We start from the raw sequence: 17,046 nt of genomic DNA, 5'->3' as shown, positions 1-17,046 counted from the left end.
CTATTTTGGGGTTGTGAAGGAGGAGCCAGGGGTGACCGAGGACTATGGGTGCCAGGGGAGAGTCAAGAATGTGCAAGAAGATAGTCTCAGAGTGGTTGCCTGATGTGATGAGGGTGATGTCTTCAGTGACGTGAGATATGACGGGTAGTTTCTGTCCATTGAGGGCGTGAACCGTGATGTGGTGCATGAGGGATCTGAGGGGAATGTGTAGTCTGTATGCCAGTCTACTGTCCATGAAATTACCCTCCGCCCATGAGTACAGTAGTGCTTGACAGTCGTGAAGCTGTGCTAACCATCGTAGTCTTAGCGGGAGGAGCGTGGATGATGATGAGGTCTTCTCAGCGGAGATCCCACCCGATAGTAGCCTCATACGTACTACCGGGCTTGGCCCATTTACCGGACAGGTGTAAGCATGATGCCCGGTTCCCCCGCAATAGAGGCACAGGCCCAGGGACCTCCGCCTCTCCTTCTCCTCCTGGGAAAGCCGAGCTCCCCCTACCTGCATAGGCTCTTGATCAAAGGAGGAGCTGGCCGCGTCTCCGCCGCTGGCCCGCACCTCAGTCTGGGTACTGGGTGTGGAGCTGGGTAGGTTCCGTCGCTCCACTCGTGTCAGGCGTGCATCAACCCGCAAAACCAGTTCAATAAGCCCATTGAGAGAAGTCGGAAGGTCCAGAGTGTAGATCTCTCTCTGGACACGGTCAGCCAGCCCATGCAGGAACATATCCCATTGTGCCTCCTTGTTCCAATGAAACTCAGTTCGGAACTCGATGGAATAATCCGAGACGGATCTCTCATGCTGACGTAGCTCAGCGAGCATCCTCGCTGCCTCCCTCCCGGCGACGGCCCGATCAAAGACCTGCCTCCTCTCGGCGGAGAGTGTCTGGAACGAGGCGCAGCATGGATCCTGGTTCTCCCACACCGCTGTTCCCCATAACGCCGCCCTCCCAGTGAGCAGGGTTAATACGAAAGCCACCTTGGCTCGTTCGTTGGCGAAGGTTCTGGGTTGGAGAGAAAATTGCATATTGCATCGGGTTAAGAAAGCTCTACAAATGTTTGGCTCACCCGAGTAGGACTCCGGAATGGGGAGACATGGTTCTGGCTGGGAGGTGGCTTCCGATGGTGTGGGAGGAACAGGCGGTGTGAGCGGCGCAGTGGGAACTCGTAGTAGCTGTACTTGTTGGGTGAGCTCGGACACCTGCGCCACCAAAGTCTTTTAAAAGTTATACAGAGATATTTGAAGCAGTTTTACTCACCGCCTGCGGTTCCAACACACGATCGTGACCCTTTTTCATTGGGACTGCATTATCCTTAAGAAATAAACGATATGCAAATCCGGCGTCAAACTGGGCCTTGTTTGTAAAACAAGCATCTTCGAAATGCAGGGAACAAACAAAAACACTTGCACAACTCCGTTGATGCTCTGTAAAAATAAACTCCATCCATTGGTCCCTTAATGCTGTTTTTTTTTTTTGGTAATCTGTGCAGGGTTGTCTTGCCCTGGCAACCGAAAACACACTTCTTTTGTGACATTTCGTTCTCTCGCTCTGATCAGTGAATGTCTCTGCTCTGCTCTGCTCTACGGGAGCACGCGCTCTTCCGGGAGAAGTGCCCTTAGGACCCATTTAAGGAAATTCCGCTCCATCTAACGTCACACAGACCCATACTCCAATAAAAAAAAATTCTGAAACTTGTAACAAACCAGAAGGAGTATTTTTGGAACAAAAATACTCCTTCAAACGTACAACTTAATTTTTGAAACTTTGTCCATGTTTAGCATGGGAATCCAACACTTTAACAGTGTAAAAAACTCAGTATGCATGAGATAGCATTTCACCCCCCCTTTAAATGATACGGGGTCAACTGATGTTCTATCAATTTTGAAAGGATTGATAAAAACACGGGTTAAAATAGAGTATGCATATTATAAGATAATCTTGAAACTTTTACCTTTAATGGGAAATAAATCAATGTGTACGTGAAGTTGATATTGAAAGTAATCTGCAATTTAATGTCTAAGGTGCTTAAGCCAGGAATTGTAGGTGGGGGGAGTGCATGTACAGTTCTCTCTCCACCTTCAGTACCACGACTGAGGTGCCCTTGAGCAAGGCATCAAACCCCCAACTGCTCCCCGGGCGCCGCAGCATAAATGGCTGCCCACTGTTCCGGGTGTGTGTTCACAGTGTGTGTGTGTGTGTGTGTGTGTGTGTGTGTGTGTGTGTGTGTTCACTGCTCTGTGTGTGTGCACTTCGGATGGGTTAAATGCAGAGCACGAATTCTGAGTATGGGTCACCATACTTGGCTGAATGTCACGTCACTTTCACTTTCACTTTCACTTTAAAAGGGGCCCATCATTATAAAAGAGGGGCCTGACCAAATCTGGTCCATTTCTTTTAAGTCATAACTGAAACAAAACAGTATCTTGTATAGTTATCATATGAGTTCTGTAAAGGGATGATGGCTCTTAAGTGGCCCACATGTGGCTATTAGGGAAAGGGTTTATTTAATCATATAGATCAATTTGGAGAAGATGTCACAGTTACATCACTTGCAGCTGCATATGCACTGTGGTGGCAGAAAAGGAAGAAAATGGGATAAATCTGTGGAATAAGAGAGGAAATGTATTGATGTGCCTTTGGATGTCAGAATTGGAAAATAAATCGAAGACAGTTTTTTATAGAATACTGTCACCAGAGACACCATTTGAAGTTAAACACAGATGTTTAAAAGGAAAGTTTATGGATGAAACCTGCTATGATGACTCTGTTTTAAAGGATAAATTTGATTTAAACAATAGGTCTACATAAGATTCACAAATGAAGTTCATAGGGGACATAATTTGTTAGTCCTACAGTTACAGCATGCAATATTATTTGGACCTATAGCATTTCACGTAACATGTGTCTATTATGTCTCACAAATCTGACCTTTTTTTTTTTTTTTTTTTTTTACAAATTGTGGATTTATAAGTTGATATAACTCAGCAATAGTGAGGTTTAGGAGAAAAGAGAGAATGACAAGTTGTTTTCTTATTAAAATTTTGAGATATAATCTCAGAATTGCAGGAAGAAAGTCCGAATTTTAAAATATGAAGTCAACTTTACCTTTATTATTATTATTATTCTCCATGGCTTCCATATACTGCTACTTGAAACTGTCCCTTTCTGCCTCCAGATAGGCTTTGTGCACAAAAGCATCATCACTTTTTTTGCAAACACCAATCAATATTGTTGTATTTACACCACACCTATGCTGAGGTGCCAATATGCAAAATTTCATCCAGATAAGTTGTCATTTAGGGTATGCTCAAAGATAAATTTTGACTCTCTCCTCTTTTGATGGACTTCTTTCAAAGACTGAAAAACAAAGACAGTTTGTTATACAAAGTAAAAGTCCAAAAATAAGGGCCACCCTAACATGGGCCCATTACAGTTTGTATATAGGTCCAGGAGGTTCACAAGTGTATCAGAGGAACAGGAAGTGTGTGTGGATTCTTTTTGGGATTATATATTTACCTTTAGCACCATCGTCCCTTCACATCAAAAATTTCCAAAACATAAGGCTGAACCCTTCCATCTGCCACCCTCAGATTTACTCCAACGGCAACTACATGGACAAAAACATCTGCAACAAACTGAAGAAGATTGCTGACAACACAGTGGTGGTAGGCCTTGTAAGTAATTAGAGTATCTAGACATCCTCTACGGTGTCGTATTAACAGTCACTCCCTGAATTTTTACCATATCACAGAAGATCTCTCCTAAAAAACATCTACACTTAGCCATGTAGGATCAGGCATTCAACACCCAGGACAAATTATACTGAGTGATTCCATCTAGTAAATTCTGCTGGATCCCCGAAGACAAATACTGACTTAGAGGGGGTTTGTAACCTCATGCAATCCGGCTACTTAACAAGGTCAGTTGGAGAGTCTGCATACACAGACACATACATAAATTGCCAAAAATTATATAATATATATATACACATGTATGTAATCTTTATATGACCATTAAAGAACTCTTCATATATCCCCTACTGAAACATTTGGTGCAGGTTTTTCTGATAAAAGGAGGGTGTACAAGTCACAAAATTAAATTAAATTAAAAAACAAAAAACCATTAGGATTTAGTTCAGCATTTACACATCAGCTAAGAATAAATGTAAGGCGGTTGTAGGCACTATAACAGTCGAAAACACATAAAACATCACTGCTTAACTCCCTACAGTCAATTGTTATTTTTCACTCATAATATTATGTTTTGTCAGGAACTATCTTATTAACTAACAATAAATGTAAGGCGGTTGTACACTAGAACAATCGAAAACACGTAAAACATCATGCGTAGCTCCCACAGTCAATTGTTATTTTTCACGCATAATATTTATTATGTTTTGTCAGTGTAAGAATTTCACTGTAAATTAGCTTATTTCTTTGTAGTGCTTATATTGATTTTGTAAGATGATTAAATATCCCCATATGCCGTTATTCTCTCTCTCTCTCTCTCTCTCTCTCTCTCTCTCTCTCTCTCCCCCTCTCCCTCTCCCCAAACACTCAATCCACAAGGGAGTAACGCACACTTGTACATTTTACATGCACCAAACAGACTGGAGTAACTGGCGCCACTATGAAGGTTAGTAAGCCTGCTTAAATACAGAATGTTTTTTTTTTTTTTTTCCAGTCAAATTAATTGCGAATTGTTGTTAATTGTTGTTGTTGTATTTTTTATTATTATTATTTTTTTTTTTCATGGCAATAATTTTAATACATTTAGGAATCATTAAACTGAGTGTAATCTGTAATTTCCTTTCCCCCAAAGACCCTGATAGTTTCTGTAAGGTCCAGGTGGACACTGCTGCTGAGCGCGTATCTGACGCTGACTGCGAGAGCGGACTGTGGCGAAGACTGCGCGTACTGCTCGCAGCAACTGCCTCTTCAGCTCATAAAAATACACTCAATAGTAAGTCTACTATTTTAATATACGTACATATATAAATAAAAACTCGCATATGTATAGAAAACGGGATAGGCTACTTATTTGGAATTTAATAATAATAATAATAATAATAATATATATATATATATATATATATATATATATATATATATATATATATATATATATATATATATATATATATATATATATATATATATATATATATATGGAATTTAATAAGCCAAAATGACAGCCTATAGCCTATGCTATTCAAAGTATCGATGTGTCGTGATCTGAAGCGCCCTTTTGCTGAAGGTTTATTACTATTAATTTGTATTTGAGTTATTTGCATACATGTTTTCCTAAGTCTTTTTATATTTCTTTACTAATTAAAACAATTAAACCATAATTTCGTTAAATATTGCAACACTCTGGAGAAGCTATCAGAAAGTCATTAATTCGTCTATAATGAACTTCTAAAATAGCTGGAAGATGATATCAACTCTTGCTTAGAAAAGCCTCGAACATTTTCTAAGAACAGTTCATATAGGCCTATTTCATACGTTTAGTCTACAATAGGGGTCTATGATTATTGTTAGCAGTGGCAACAAATATTGTAAATATAAGATTACATTTTACAGCGATTTACATGGTCAGGATAGAAATGTCTGGATTTCAAAGCCATATGAATAGGCTATTAATGTGGTCAAGAACTGATATGAGAAGAAGAAAAAAAGATCAGTCTGAAATCGTAAAACGCACCAGACTGTTTGTGAGACAGATCACCACTAGGCTGCACTAATTTGCCCTAAATCCTATCTTAAAGAACAGCGAGTTGATTCGAAATGGCGCAGTCCGAACAGAAAGATATTCTCCGCTGTTAATAATAATCACCAATGGTTCTTTTTCTTAATGGCGTGATCAAGTAGCCAAATTGAAATTTTGTAGAAGAATACATCTTAAAAGCTATAGGCCTACTTTATTTAAAGCAACAATTAATACGATCTTACACTTTCTGTTAATAATTTGAATCTAAACCGGTCTGGAGCTCTTGAAATTCTTGCAAACAAAAAAAAACAAACAAAAAAAAAAACATCTGACCATAGGTAGGCTAAAACATACACTTCTAATTGTTTAGTATTGCTGACCTTTGTCTAATTTCAATAATGATTTAAATGTGATATGTGAAATGTAATATGTGAATGAAACTAGTATTTGTGCTTATGAGGAGTAATTCAGTTTACCTTTAGCTACTTTGTAAACTTTACTGCACAATGAAACCATGCAATGCTTTAGTATTCTATTTTTCCCCTTTGCACACTACTTTATGTCCTTTCCCTTCATGCATTTACAATTCAATTCAATTACAATACATTCCAGTTGTATCGCTACAACACTCTAACATCACTCGCAGATGGCACTGCAATCTTGCTAACCTGCGTCCTATCTGTACATCTTCTACTGCACTTCTTCCTTTTGCTGTGGGTCTCTGGAATTGTCAGGCAGCTGTCAACAACGCTGACTTAATTTCTGCTTATTCTTTGCAATCTTCACTCTGCGACCTGTCCTGAGACCTGAGACTGAGACCTGGATTCATCCAGAAGACTCAGCAACCCCAGCTGCTCTGTCTAACAACTTTGCTTTCTCTCACAACAAAAAAATTGTAATTTGCAAAAAATGAAAGAAAAAAAAAAAAAAAAAACTTGAGGAAGTGATAACAAATTTTTCAATTTTGATTGAATATAATGGATATGTTCTTGTCAGTGTGTGCAAATTTAATGTAAACAGAATTATGCATTTGTTGTTCTTATATTTGTACTTGTTATGGACCTTTAGTGTTTAGTTTCAACTTGTTCTTGTTTACTCGTTATCTCCTGATTTTGTTTCTGTGTTTTGATAGTTAATTTACTGTAAGTTAAATGTTTGTTAATTTATGTCCGTTCTTGTCATGTTTTGCTTTGCTCTGTTCTGCTTCTGTGTCTCTTTGTTCCAGTGTTTTGTTGCACTTTTGTTATTTTTAAAATTAATTTAAGATTAAACCTGAAACTCGATTCTGCGCTCTCCACGTTTCTGAGTTCCCCAAAAAATCTGCCAGCAACCCTGTGGTCTCGTTCTCTGCTGAGGTGATCTTTTTCTCAGCCATGGTGGTCTCTGGCTTTGCTGTGGTGGTCTGTTCCACATGCGCCTCTGTGGTCTCTTGCTCTGCAGTGGTTATATCATCCTGTCATCCATTGGCTGAATTTTGGTTTTTGGTTTGTTGTCCTTTGACATGACAGGAGTTGAGCTATATAACCCTTGTGTTTACCTTGTTAATGTGTCAGGTCTTGTTCTAAAATGAAGGTTACATTTTGGCTCAGTTTTGTGTTATATTTCCTGGTTCCAGTGTTTTTTGTACTTTTGTTGTTTTGTTATTTTGTTATTTTATAACAATAAAAAATTAGCAACTGGTCCTGCTCTCTTCATGTTACTGAGTTCACCAAATATTATATCATTTAAACATTTTTGTTTGTGTGTTTGTGTGAGAATAGGGTTATTGGTGTATTTTGTTCACATTCAGTATGTCACTCTGTATTAGTGTTTCTATGGTTTCCCACAAGCTTAGCACATACTCAACACCTACTCATCCCCATATCACCCAAAACACACTCACTCATTTGCATATTGCCCAGTTATGAATTGGGAGATGAAGGCTGAGGGAGAACATTTCTTTTTTTATGTTTGAGCAAATATTTCATATCCCCTTTAAACTTTAGTGTCTGGGCAAAAGAGACATCCATCATTTTCTAAGAATTTGTTGTATGTCTCATTGACTATTTTACTTTTTTTTTTTCACAGGAATGTGTGGTGGAGTGTGAGGAGCATCTGAATGCAGGCAGCTCTTGGAGTTTGTGCAAACGTTTTATGCTGAATGCTGATAACACTCCTGAGGGTAACCAAGCATCCAAAGAAACAGAACACTTGGACACCCATCAGCACCCAGTAGACAAAAAATACGGTGGCTTCATGAAGCGGTATGGGGGTTTTATGAAGCGTTATGGAGGCTTCATGAAGCGTTATGGAGGATTCATGAAGAAGACTGCAGAGCTCTATGGGCTGGAGCCAGAAGACGTTGACCATGGCAGAGCAATCCTGACTAATCATGATGTTGAAATGCTGGCCAATCAAGTTGAGTCTGATGGTGAGAGGGAGGAGGCGGCTCTGACAGACGTCCTTGATTCAAAAGGAGAAGCACAGAGTGTAAAGGGTATGGCAAAACGTTATGGGGGCTTTATGAAGAGGGGAGAGCTTTATGACTTGGAGAGTGGGGTTAAGGCACTACAAAAACGATATGGGGGCTTCATGAGGCGTGTAGGTCGACCACAGTGGTGGCAGGAGTCTAAACGCTATGGAGGTTTCTTAAAACGATCCCAAGATGAAGTTGAAGATGAAAATTCATCAGAGATAGAAAAGAGGTATGGTGGATTCATGGGATATTAAGATGGTATTTTTCTGCTGTGTCCTAGTCCCCTTTCTCTCTAGCCCCTTAGATACCACCTGAGAACCGAAAGAGGAAACACGCTTTTAAATGCGCACATAATGTTTTAATGAAGTGTTCATGTCTTTATTGTGGTAATATGATTTAATGTGAATAAGACCTATTTACGACCTCAAACCATGGATATATTGTCTTAACATTGCATGTAAAATCTGAATTCAAATTTACATTTACAAATTGTGTAGCAGATTTTAATAATCATGATTACCTACTTCTGGCAAATGCTGTTTCACAGCCATTTTTCTTTTTTAACACTGCAATTCTGGTTGGCATAAGACATTCATTAAGTCTAAAATGATGAAAATGTTAGATAAAACAAGACTGGCATTTATTTCTCCATTACATGATGATCATTTATTCACAACACTTGTCTTTTACACAGATGTATATTTTATTGGCTACAATTCTGAATATTGTCATTTGCTGTATAGCTTGAATAAACTGCTCGAAACTGCACTTGAATGTGTGTCTTGAATAGCAATGCCTTCTCTCTCTCTGTGTGTGTGTGGCACAAGACATTAGCATTTTCTCTCTGAGGTTTGTGCCTCAGCAGCCTTTGTTATTGAGTAAAAGCAAGTTGCATTACCTCTTCTGATCTGTGCTGAGATTATGATGTCTTCTCACAACCAAACACATATATTTGAAGTGGTAGTGTGATTGCATGTTTTAGGATGTGAGTTAGAAGTGAAAAGCAATTCTACTAATTACATGACTATCATGAAACTCATACAATCAATGCAAGAGGTAGTACATTTTCAATGGGATTTCAATTTGTGAAGCAGCTTTCAAAAATGTTATCCTGCATGGAAAATTCACCACGCAAGGTCTTTATTATTCAGATTAGATTAAGCACCACTAGTGTGAGGAAGTAATGCAGCATGTTATTACTGTCATTTGAATATATTTTACACGTGGCATATCTAAGCCAGATGTCTCTTACCTTTGATCCTAAGTATAACCATAACCCTGTGGTTGCGAAACAAGAGCTCTGCCATGCATTAAATTAAGTGATGTAAATTTTGGGTATCATACAGGGCAAATAAAATCAAAGGGTTATCAAGAAAGCTGTAGGTGCTCCCTAGTTTAATCAGCTAATATCAGTAATGGAAATTCATAGAAGTGTATCTTCTTTCCAAATCCCAATTTTATTGCACCAATTGTCACATAAGGGCTGTGAAAGTCAATGGTATCAAGAGAAGATATAGGCTCACCTTTGTTCTGTGAATGTGAAAAGTCTCATGATACACTTTATTTGGAGTGCAACCTAATAACTAAATGCTTGTTCAAACCAAGGATGACAACTACGAAATAACTAGTCTATAAACATCCACATAACAGACCAAAACATTCAGTTTATTTATTCCTGCAGTTATGTTTTCAGCTGGACAAAATTCACTGTAAGTGATCTCGATTAGCCTATGCTATTATGCATAATACACCTCGTACAAAGATGCCGACACTGGCTGCATGTGAGGCAAAGCTGTGCACCCTCTGCACCCTGCTCTATCGAAACGTGCCAACTTATCGAAAAATGCTACCGTAGAGCATACCTGTCAAGTTTTGAATTTGAAAATAAGGGAAATTTTCCGGCGCCCACCGCGAGCAGTCCCACCACCCCAACAAAGCTCCAGTATCCCTTACATTTTAAGACAGGTGTTATAGCCCAAATGAAAACACAAAACGGTATATATGAAGAGCATTTATTTAAAGGCTTATTTGCATATTTTCTGTTAATTTTACATTGCTTGTCTTTACATTTACATTTTATTTTCATTCCACACATTCTTTTAATTTCATATTGCTTTTTTTTTTTTTTTTTACAGTTTTTCTTTTCATTTCACATAACTTTTCTTTTACTCTTTTAGTGAGTTGTTGTACAAATTTGTTGCAGACTTTGCATTCTTTAAAAAAGTAAATTCGCTGTCGCATTTATCACGGTATTTACACATGGGTTTTGGTTTTTTGGAAGGTGTGCCTTCACTCTCTATCGTAGCATCCATCATCCGTCTCTGTTTTTTCTTTTGTTGTTGTTTTTCCCGAGTTACAACTCATGTCATCTGACCTCACAGACCCCTCGCGACAGGCTACTGCAGGTGGCAGTTATCGCGAGACTATAACAGAGCTCAGATTGGGAATGTTTTTTTTTTTATTATTATTTTATTAATAACGCAGGTTAAAATTAAAGAATTAAAATACGGGAGATTTACGGGAAAATACTAATACGGGAGGACGGCGGGAAAGAAGGGTAAAATACGTGACTTTCCCGGCCAAAACGGGATACTTGACAGGTATGCCGTAGAGACCTAGGGCCTCATGTACAAAGCGTGCGTACGCACAGAAAAGTGCCGTAGGTTACGATCATTGTCACGGGCGGTCCACTAACAATTTAGGCCTACTTACAAACCCACTTTTTTTCTTGTGAAATGTTGGGTAACATACTGTCGACCCTTTGCCTCTTTCACTTCTCTTATTTTTTTCTCTTTCCGTTTTTGACTTCCAGATTTTTCAGGCATTTTCACATCCTCTGTCAAGTTGAATCTGCCGGCGCTATTGTGTTGCCTTGGTTACTGGATACAATTTGGGCGGACTAAACCATTTTATGATAATCGAGAGGGGGAGAGGGGCCCACGGACGTTTGTGTTTCCTAAACAAATACATTTTTTGACACCAGGAAACCGCAAATAGAATAATTTAAAGTTAATAATTTTTACTATCAAATATTTTTTTTTAGCACCACAATTTTATTGGGGCCTTCTCTGGGCCCCCTCTTAGTCATGGGCCCCGAGAATCGTCATCGTTTACCCCCCCTTTACAGCGCCCCAGATCCTAAGTATAACCATAACCCTGTGGTTGCGAAACAAGAGCTCTGCCATGCATTAAATTAAGTGATGTAAATTTTGGGTATCATACAGGGCAAATAAAATCAAAGGGTTATCAAGAAAGCTGTAGGTGCTCCCTAGTTTAATCAGCTAATATCAGTAATGGAAATTCATAGAAGTGTATCTTCTTTCCAAATCCCAATTTTATTGCACCAATTGTCACATAAGGGCTGTGAAAGTCAATGGTATCAAGAGAAGATATAGGCTCACCTTTGTTCTGTGAATGTGAAAAGTCTCATGATACACTTTATTTGGAGTGCAACCTAATAACTAAATGCTTGTTCAAACCAAGGATGACAACTATGAAATAACTAGTCTATAAACATCCACATAACAGACCAAAACATTCAGTTTATTTATTCCTGCAGTTATGTTTTCAGCTGGACAAAATTCACTGTAAGTGATCTCGATTAGCCTATGCTATTATGTTAGAGATATGGACTCAGCTTTTCTGCTGTATCTCTCTCTCTCTCTGTCTCAGTTGTAGGCCTATGGTTATTGTCATTATTATGGTTATCAATGTTGCTTGAGCGGATCGTCCTACACTAATATTGCTACAGAAGTTATAGGCTAACAAAACAATGCTAGCTTCGAAATGATTTGTAAACGTCACATATTAATTCCACCACCATTATTAAATGATCTGCCTGCAGCTGTAATTCACTTTATGAATTTATTCAAGGCAACTGATAAAGGTTTACTTTAATAGTTAAACAGTTTATTTTCTCATGCGCGCGTTGTTAAGGAAACTGGCGGGCATCAAATGGTTAAACATATGCCGCGCCCATTACATCCTGTCCCGTTAGTAGGCTACTCTTCGCTACACAAATACTGAACTTTGTCATTCGGTAAACACGAATTGAACAGCCGGTGGGAAGGTCGATAATCCATCCACTCCTGTAAAAGCTGGAACAAATCTGTATTAGTGAGCGTTAATCGAAACGAGTGAGGTAAGACTGTTGATGCCTATCAATAGACAACGAGTAAATACGACGACATGATAACTTTCACCAGAATTATTAATGTGTGATAGCAGCGTAAATTTTCGATTGTTGAAAAACTGAATAAACTTGCTAAACGAATAACCATTGTGTCTAGGTTCTATTCATCATCATCATCATGAACTTTCTCTTGGAGACTCTTCATGTGCTTTTGATGTCACTGGTCTACAGCTTAGAAGCATTCGTTAGGTTATTTATACCGCCTCGAAAAAAGAATGTGTCCGGAGAGATTGTGTTGCTGACCGGGGCGGGCAGTGGCATAGGTCGCCTCATGGCCCTGGAGTTCGCGCGCCTAGGCGCGCAACCTGTGCTGTGGGATATTAATGAGGACGGTAATAAAGAGACTGCTCGTATGATTAAAGAAACGCATGGAGCGCGAGCGTACACATATACCTGCGACTGCAGCGACCGGGAGGAAGTGTACAGAATCGCAAACCAGGTAGAATACACGGTTGCACTTTGTACTGTACAAAGACTTAGTACATTAACGTTACATGTAAAGTGCAGTGTACATAGCTAACAACTGGGCATAGGCCTAGACACAGTTTATTTGATTTATTTATATATTTCACATTCATATTTTAGAAGTATTAGGATTTATTTATCTGTACATTTTAATGGGATTGCCTTTTCATTTATTTGAGGTCAGGAAAAGTATGTCATTGTGTGCCTCAGGGCCTACACAAGTGCCAAATTTGTAATGACCATAAACATTATGACTATAAACATTCACTCTCTTTTGCTCATATGTTTATCGTGTCTGTATGTTGTTTTTATTTTCAGTACACTGTAAAATGCTTTATCATTATAACAGTGTCTATTAATAATTTTTAATGGTTTCAGTTTGGATTTTCTTAGTATAAAAAAAGTTGAAAAACCACAATGAACTGCTGTGGCTAAGTTATAACTATGGCACTGTTTTGATACTTTCAACTTTAGGACAATGGTAATCTCTTAGGTGTTACATTATAGTGAGTTTACATTTTGAGTCGAATAAGACCTTGCTTAATTCATGACTCAATCCTTTTGTTTTATTAAGGTAAAGCGTGAGGTTGGTGATATCACAATTTTGATAAATAATGCAGGAATTGTTACTGGGAAGAAGTTCATGGAATCTCCTGATTCACTCATAGAGAAGTCTATGGAGGTCAATAGTCTGGCACATTTCTGGGTATGTATGCCATCTATCTATCTGTCTGTCTGTCTGTCCGTCTGTATATTTTGCCTCTAAATGATGCTAAAACAAAGCATGATAGTCTATATCTTTTCTTAGATGTACAAGGCATTTCTGCCAGCAATGATTGCTGCTAATCATGGCCATTTGGTCAGTATTGCAAGCTCCGCTGGACTTATTGGAGTAAATGGACTGGCAGGTAAAAGTTAACAATGTAAATCTCTCACTTAGAAATAAACAAACATTTCAAATGACAATTGTGCTTTTGTACAGATTATTGTGCAAGTAAATTTGCTGCAGTTGGCTTTGCTGAGTCTATGGCACTAGAGCTGCTGGCCATGGGCTGTGATGGAGTGAAGACCACCATAGTCTGCCCATTTTTCATTAACACTGGCATGTTTGATGGTGCCAACACAAAGTAAGAAACATATTGTTTATAAAAAAGTAAACCTACATTTCCTTCCTGCTTAACCAAACATTTTCTGTATTGCTCAGAACATGGTTATTATTATTATTATTATTATGATAAACCTGCCTGTGGATATGGCTGTATAATTTATAAGTGTAATCTGTGACAATGTAGTACACTCTGCAGCAGTACAATGGAGAAGCATGTACATTTACATTTATTAATTTCCGTCATGACAACTCTCAGAAGAGTTTAGCATGGTAGTATACATTCAAATGTTTATGTGTTTGGTCTTGGCATAATAGATCTACTAGTGAAGTGAAGTGACATTCAGTATGGTGACCCATACTCAGAATTTGAGCAGTGGGCAGCCATTTATGCTGCGGCACCCGGGGAGCAGTTGGGGTTCGATGCCTTGCTCAATACAAGGTATTGAAGGTGGAGAGATGACTGTACATGCACTCCCCCCACCCACAATTCCGTCCGGCCCGAGACTAGAACTCACAACCCTTCGATTGGGAGTCCAACCCTCTAACCATTAGGCCACGACTTCTGCCAAGGCAGAGCAAGCACTAATGCCAGTACATCCACACAGACATGCTGCTGTGAGCACATAGAAAATACTGCTGCTGCACATTTAACATATGAAATAACCCCCATATGTAACATTCATAAAATTAACCTGTAGCAGATCTATACAGGTGGAGCTGGGAAGGTGGATGGTTTCTGACCGTGCCGCAACTGCTACAGCAAGCACTAACCAAGTATTTGAATGTTGAGCAGTAAGCTCATTTGCTGCTTATGTGAAGATAAACCAATCAACTGTGACATTTGAATGATGATATAGTTACATCTATATAATTGAGTTAGAACATATTGGCCTGCGCCATCTAGAGTTTCATTACAGAACTTTATATTTAACACCTACTTTTATCCAAAGCAGCTTACAAATGAGAAATAAAAAAGTGTTTCATCTTATAGAAATAATAAATATCTATACAATTACATGCTAGAACAATAAGAAATGGTGAATATAGAGCACAGAGATTTATTTTTAATAGCGTTAACATCAACAGGATTATGTCATGTTCTAAGGGCAGTTATAAACATTTCTTGAATATTTAAAGGAAATTAGTCTGTAGGGTTAGTACAAGAGCATTCTACCAGTGATGAACAATGTACATGAAATTTGTGAATACATGGGAAAGTGATAATGTGTATTTATTTGGTGGTATCATGAGTCACAGCTCACTTTATAACTGTAGGCTTTTGGAGTGGATGTTAATTTGTATGAGTGGAGGTAAGAGTGTAGAGCCAGGGCTTTTCTGCACACAAACATCAAACATACAGTACAGTGCACTTAAACTTGCATTACATTGTTATATAATATGTTAAAAACATAGAACCAGTTTTATCCAGAATTTCTGCAAATCTGTATGCATTATGCAATTTTAATTAACTGGGTTATAATGAAATACGAGTAACAGTTAATTTGCTTGAGAAAGAGACACTCATGTAGGACAGAAAGAAGATGACAGAGCTCATGTAATTAACCCAGTGCTCTCTAATATCTCGGTGTGAGTGAGTGTGGTTTTCTCTTTTTCTCAAAATGGAAGATTGTTTCTATGTTTGGAATTTATTACTTGTTGATTACTTGGTGGGTTCAGTGTATTTAAATGTGGAAATTCAATGGTCATTTTTCTCATTCAGCTTATATCATGTTAATAATTTTGTATATTGTAGGGTCTGTGTAGTTCACTGTATACATTTCATCGTTTGATTCTAATGAGGTTTTTGTTTAACTTTGTACATTTGTTTAATTCAGATTAAAACTAAAATGTGTTTAGCAAAGAGTGTCACAGTATTATTGGTAAAGTAAAGTAAAAGTATTTTCAAATTAGAGAATTATTCCTGTAGTTCCTCTTATCTGCTTATAAATGTCTTCAAAGACAAAGTGCTTATACTGGTGTGTATGTGTATTTTTTTGCAGATGGCCCAGAATCATGCCTATTCTTGAGCCGGAGTATGCGTGTAGGAAAATTGTGGATGCTGTTAGAAGGGAACAGGTTTATGTTTATATGCCTCGAAGCATCTACATGGCCATCGCTGTGAAGAAGTAAGTAATGCTGGACCTCAGTATTAAAGATTTTAATTTCATGTTTATTTATTATAATAACATAATTTGAATCTGTTATAAAATGGCTACTATGCTATACTAAAGCTATACAACTTAAAGGGTGGTATCTCCATTGGAACAATTAGGTCTTAATAAAAAAAAAGCTATATATACAGTAAAAAGTTGTTTTTTCTATCTCTTATTGTGCTCTGACAATAAACAGGGATAATCTTAGTGCAGGTAATACTGAGAAAGAGTATGCATTGTCTATTTACAACAATGTAAGAATACAAAGCAAACGTATCTTTTACACTTCTATGATCTAGGGTTGTCTTTCACCTGTCTCTTCACAAACAGTATGACAGACACATTCAAGACTAAAGTCTTTTTCTCAGTGAAGCCAAAATCTAATTGAGAAATTTAAATAGTTGTGTGTATGTGTGTGTGTGTGTGTTTCTTTCAGTTTGCATGTATAACATTTTACATCTCTGTCTTGCTTCAACTCTGTCACAGTCTTTTACCCACTAAAATGGGTGTGCTGCTTGGTGAATATCTAGGAGCGTTCAACTTTATGGCTAAGTTCAAAGGCCATGGAAAAAAGAGCAAATAATTTCCAGCACCAGAGGAATTCAGAACCAACCAGTGGACCAGATGGACAAATCACAGAGAGATATTTGAGGAAACAAAACAGTGTTCTGCCACAAAGTGCTAAGAGAGTGACATGAAACAAGCATAAAAGCACTTATTACACTCAGCACCGTTTTAGCCATTACAATGAGCCAGTTTTTATTTTGTTATTATTATTATTAGAATTTTTTAATAACAGCGATTAACTCATTTTGAGCCATTTGCACTTAATTTGCACCCATGTTTTCATTTATATTTAACCAGAACCAAACTACCTTCTAATGACTTACTTAATGACTGACTGATTGTATTATGGAAGCAGTTGACTTGGCTTATTATTATGGCTCATTAATAAATGTATAATAATA

At 38.0% G+C, this 17,046-nt stretch overlaps 2 protein-coding genes across 2 annotated transcripts; both read left to right on the top strand.

Moving 5' to 3' along the window:
* Positions 1 to 4,557: 4,557 nt before the first annotated feature.
* On the top strand, positions 4,558 to 8,947 carry penkb (proenkephalin b). The gene is made up of 3 exons (XM_052562029.1): positions 4,558 to 4,631; positions 4,818 to 4,958; positions 7,773 to 8,947. Exons 1-3 carry the CDS (start codon positions 4,626 to 4,628, stop codon positions 8,412 to 8,414), a joined length of 789 nt encoding a protein of 262 aa, XP_052417989.1. The 5' UTR covers positions 4,558 to 4,625; the 3' UTR covers positions 8,415 to 8,947.
* A 3,183-nt stretch (positions 8,948 to 12,130) lies between these two features.
* Positions 12,131 to 17,046, top strand: sdr16c5b (short chain dehydrogenase/reductase family 16C, member 5b). The gene is made up of 7 exons (XM_052560464.1): positions 12,131 to 12,301; positions 12,450 to 12,791; positions 13,392 to 13,523; positions 13,626 to 13,725; positions 13,800 to 13,944; positions 15,926 to 16,051; positions 16,565 to 17,046. Exons 2-7 carry the CDS (start codon positions 12,471 to 12,473, stop codon positions 16,659 to 16,661), a joined length of 921 nt encoding a protein of 306 aa, XP_052416424.1. The 5' UTR covers positions 12,131 to 12,301; positions 12,450 to 12,470; the 3' UTR covers positions 16,662 to 17,046.

This window comes from Carassius gibelio, chromosome B7, assembly GCF_023724105.1.
Source record: "Carassius gibelio isolate Cgi1373 ecotype wild population from Czech Republic chromosome B7, carGib1.2-hapl.c, whole genome shotgun sequence".
In the NCBI taxonomy this organism is placed as follows: Eukaryota; Metazoa; Chordata; class Actinopteri; order Cypriniformes; family Cyprinidae; genus Carassius; species Carassius gibelio.
The sequence above is the reverse complement of the archived record's forward strand: the minus strand, read 5'-3'. Positions and strand labels throughout refer to the sequence as shown.